The sequence below is a fragment of the Rhagoletis pomonella genome, unplaced genomic scaffold, assembly GCF_013731165.1.
Source record: "Rhagoletis pomonella isolate Grant_MI unplaced genomic scaffold, Rhpom_1.0 Rhpom_scaffold_00003, whole genome shotgun sequence".
Lineage (NCBI taxonomy): Eukaryota > Metazoa > Arthropoda > Insecta > Diptera > Tephritidae > Rhagoletis > Rhagoletis pomonella.
In genome coordinates, this window is record NW_023458557.1 from 33,010,712 (window position 1) to 33,013,715 (window position 3,004).

The 3,004-nt window shown below is 33.4% G+C and overlaps 1 protein-coding gene across 1 annotated transcript in view; it reads right to left on the reverse strand.

Moving 5' to 3' along the window:
- Window positions 1–438: 438 nt before the first annotated feature.
- Window positions 439–3,004, reverse strand: part of LOC118736184 — a 4,504-nt gene continuing 1,938 nt past the window's right edge. The window contains exon 4 of the mRNA XM_036466276.1: window positions 439–629. Within this exon, the coding sequence (XP_036322169.1) occupies window positions 439–629 (191 nt within the window). The remainder of the gene's footprint in view (window positions 630–3,004) is intronic.

Genomic DNA, 3,004 nt, shown 5'->3' on the forward strand with positions numbered 1-3,004 from the left:
ATATCAAATAAAAATTTATTGAATGACGGGGGCTGCTCACATAACAAGTTTACTATCTGATATTGATTGGGGATGTGTTTTGGCTAGCCCCGATGTGTCTACTTGTTTTACTACTTTTAAAACTATCGTGCATCAGTTTTGTGTAAGTAATATACCAGTTATTAAAAAAAGGAGTTATAAGCTACCTTGGTATAATTACGAATTAAAATGGTTAAAGAATCTAAAGAATAAATTCTTTAAAAAGTTCAAGAAAACGGGAAACCAGATCTTCTTTTCTCAATATCAAAAACATCTAAAGAAATTTAATTGTTTAGATAAATTCCTTTATAGAAATTACATACTTAATGTTGAATCAAATATAAAATCTAACCCGAAGACTTTTTGGCAGTTTATTAAGTCGAAGAAATCTAGTTCCGGCATACCTTCTGCTGTTTTCTTTCATGACAAATTTGCTCGATGTCCAGTTGATGTGGCATGCCTGTTTGCGGAATTCTTCAGCTCTAACTTAAGTTCTGATGACGGCGCTTCCCAACCAGATTGTGATTTTGCGGCGACTTCTTCTCTTAATTTTGGGTCTTTAAGTTTGTCGTCTAATGACGTTGCGAGTGGCATTTCCAAACTGAAACCGTCTGTAAAAACTGATATTGATGGTTTGGCAGGTGTATTATTGAGAAACTCTCCCTCTTTAATTTTCCCATTGAAACTGATATTTAATAAATCACTAGCTTCTGGGGTATTTATTGATGATTGGAAGATCACTTCTATTGACCCTCTTTTTAAGAGTGGGAATAAAAGTGACGTATGTAATTATCGGGCAATATCAAAGTTGTCTTTGGTGTCAAAACTCTTTGAAAGTATTGTAGTAGAAAAAATGTATTTTGCAACTAAGGGCTTAATTTCACCCAATCAGCATGGCTTTTACTACGTTTATACGCATGCATAAGTCGCTTTAATTAATTTCGCCGCGATTCAAAACATATGTATAAACTGAATTTCAATTCGCTTTGAAAGAGCAAAGTGTTTTGGCTCACACTCCATTTCAAATCGGTAGTTTATTTCTCCAGACAGTTAGAAAGAGTGTATAAACACCGCTCTCACTCAAAGCGATTTGGAGATTAGCTGTTCCGTTAAAATTCCAAATAATCATATCAGTATTTAAAAGCTGATTAATAATAATCGTTCTTTTTCTTTGTCACGATTTTATAATGCCGAATAAAACTAGATTTTTTCACTTTCCATTATGTTAACTTATAAAATGTCAAATGAAAACAGCTGATTTTGTTTGCTTTTGAAGACGGCTACTTTGATACCGATATAAAGCCGTAAGTATAAACACTAGAGCGAAATGTGTACGGTGTCAATGCGCTTTCAATTAAGTCGATTATTCTGTGCGTATAAACGTAGTATTTGTGTCTAGTCGCTCAACAGTCTCGTCTCTAATCTAACTGTTTTTACTGAGTACTGCATTGCATCTTTTTCAAGTGGATATCAAGTTGATTGTGTTTACACAGATTTCTCGAAGGCTTTTGATAAAGTTTCACACTCGATATTAGTTAGGAAGTTAGCATGTTTAGGTTTTCATTCCGACTTTTTGCGTTGGATTAAGTCTTATTTAAGTAACAGACGATGTGTTGTCACCATAGATGGAACAACTTCAGAACCTTTTATAGCCTCCTCTGGGGTTCCTCAGGGGAGTATATTAGGTCCATTGCTTTTTGTTTTATTCATAAATGATGTAAGTACTTGCTTCACTTTTGCAAATTTTTTGCTATATGCAGATGATTTAAAAATATTTTCGATCATAAAGAGCTCATCTGATGCGACAAAGTTTCAAGCTGAAATTGATAATCTGCATCGTTGGTGCACTAAATATTGTCTTTCTCTGAATGTTAAAAAATGTTTTAAAGTCACCTATGCAAAAATTTGCAATATCGTGGCTACGTCTTATAGTATATCTACTACAATATTAAATTCTGTTAACGAGATCAAAGACCTTGGCGTAATTTTTTCTTCAAATTTTTCTTTTAATAGCCATATTTGTCATATTGTTGCAAAAGCTTACGCAATGCTTGGATTTGTGAGGCGAAATAGCAAAAGTTTTTCTGACCCATATACCCTCAAATTGTTGTTTACGTCTTTTGTTCGCTCTAATTTAGAATATGCTGCAATTATTTGGAGGCCTTTCCATAAAAACATGATAAATCGAATTGAACGTGTTCAAAAAGTCTTCCTAAAGTTCGCTTTGCGCAACTTAAATTTTTCCGAACCATTACCATCTTATAGTTCTCGCTTACTATTAATAAATCTTAAGTCTTTGGAGATAAGAAGATCTGTTCTCTCTTTGTCTTTTACGTTTAATATTATTATTGGTGCTACGGACTGCTCCATTCTTTTAGAGAAAATTAATTTCAACATTCCTCGGTGTAGCTTACGATTTTTTCCCCCATTTTATGGGGATAATCACAAAACAGAATATGCACGTAATGCCCCTATTGCACGCGCAATTAATGAATTCAATATGATCTCTAAAAATGTAACTATTGATTTTTCTTGTTCGATAAATGTTTTCAAAAATCTGTTGAACTCAATTTTATAAATTTTATTAATTATCAATTAAGTTGAATTTTGTTAACTAGTCTGTAAGGAACTTTTGTATGTTCATAGACTCAATAAATAAATAAATAAATAAACACCCCAATTGTAAGACTGCTTTTACACAGTAAATTATTGAATTCAATTCTGCTCGCTTATGAAAGAGAGGGGGTGAGAAGAAAAGGGACGAGTACACATGCGTCTGTACCGTGAAGTAGTTTCGACTTTCTTGCTTTGCTTTTAACCTTTTCGTTGTTTCCCATTTAAAGAACCAAAAACTTGAATTCAACAGAATTGAAGCGTGTAAAAGCAAATAGAAACCACATAAGAGAATCAGCAAGCATTGCTTTCAAGTACTTGAATCATGTAAATCGGGTGTACCAATGTTAACGTGGTTACGGTTCACGATGCA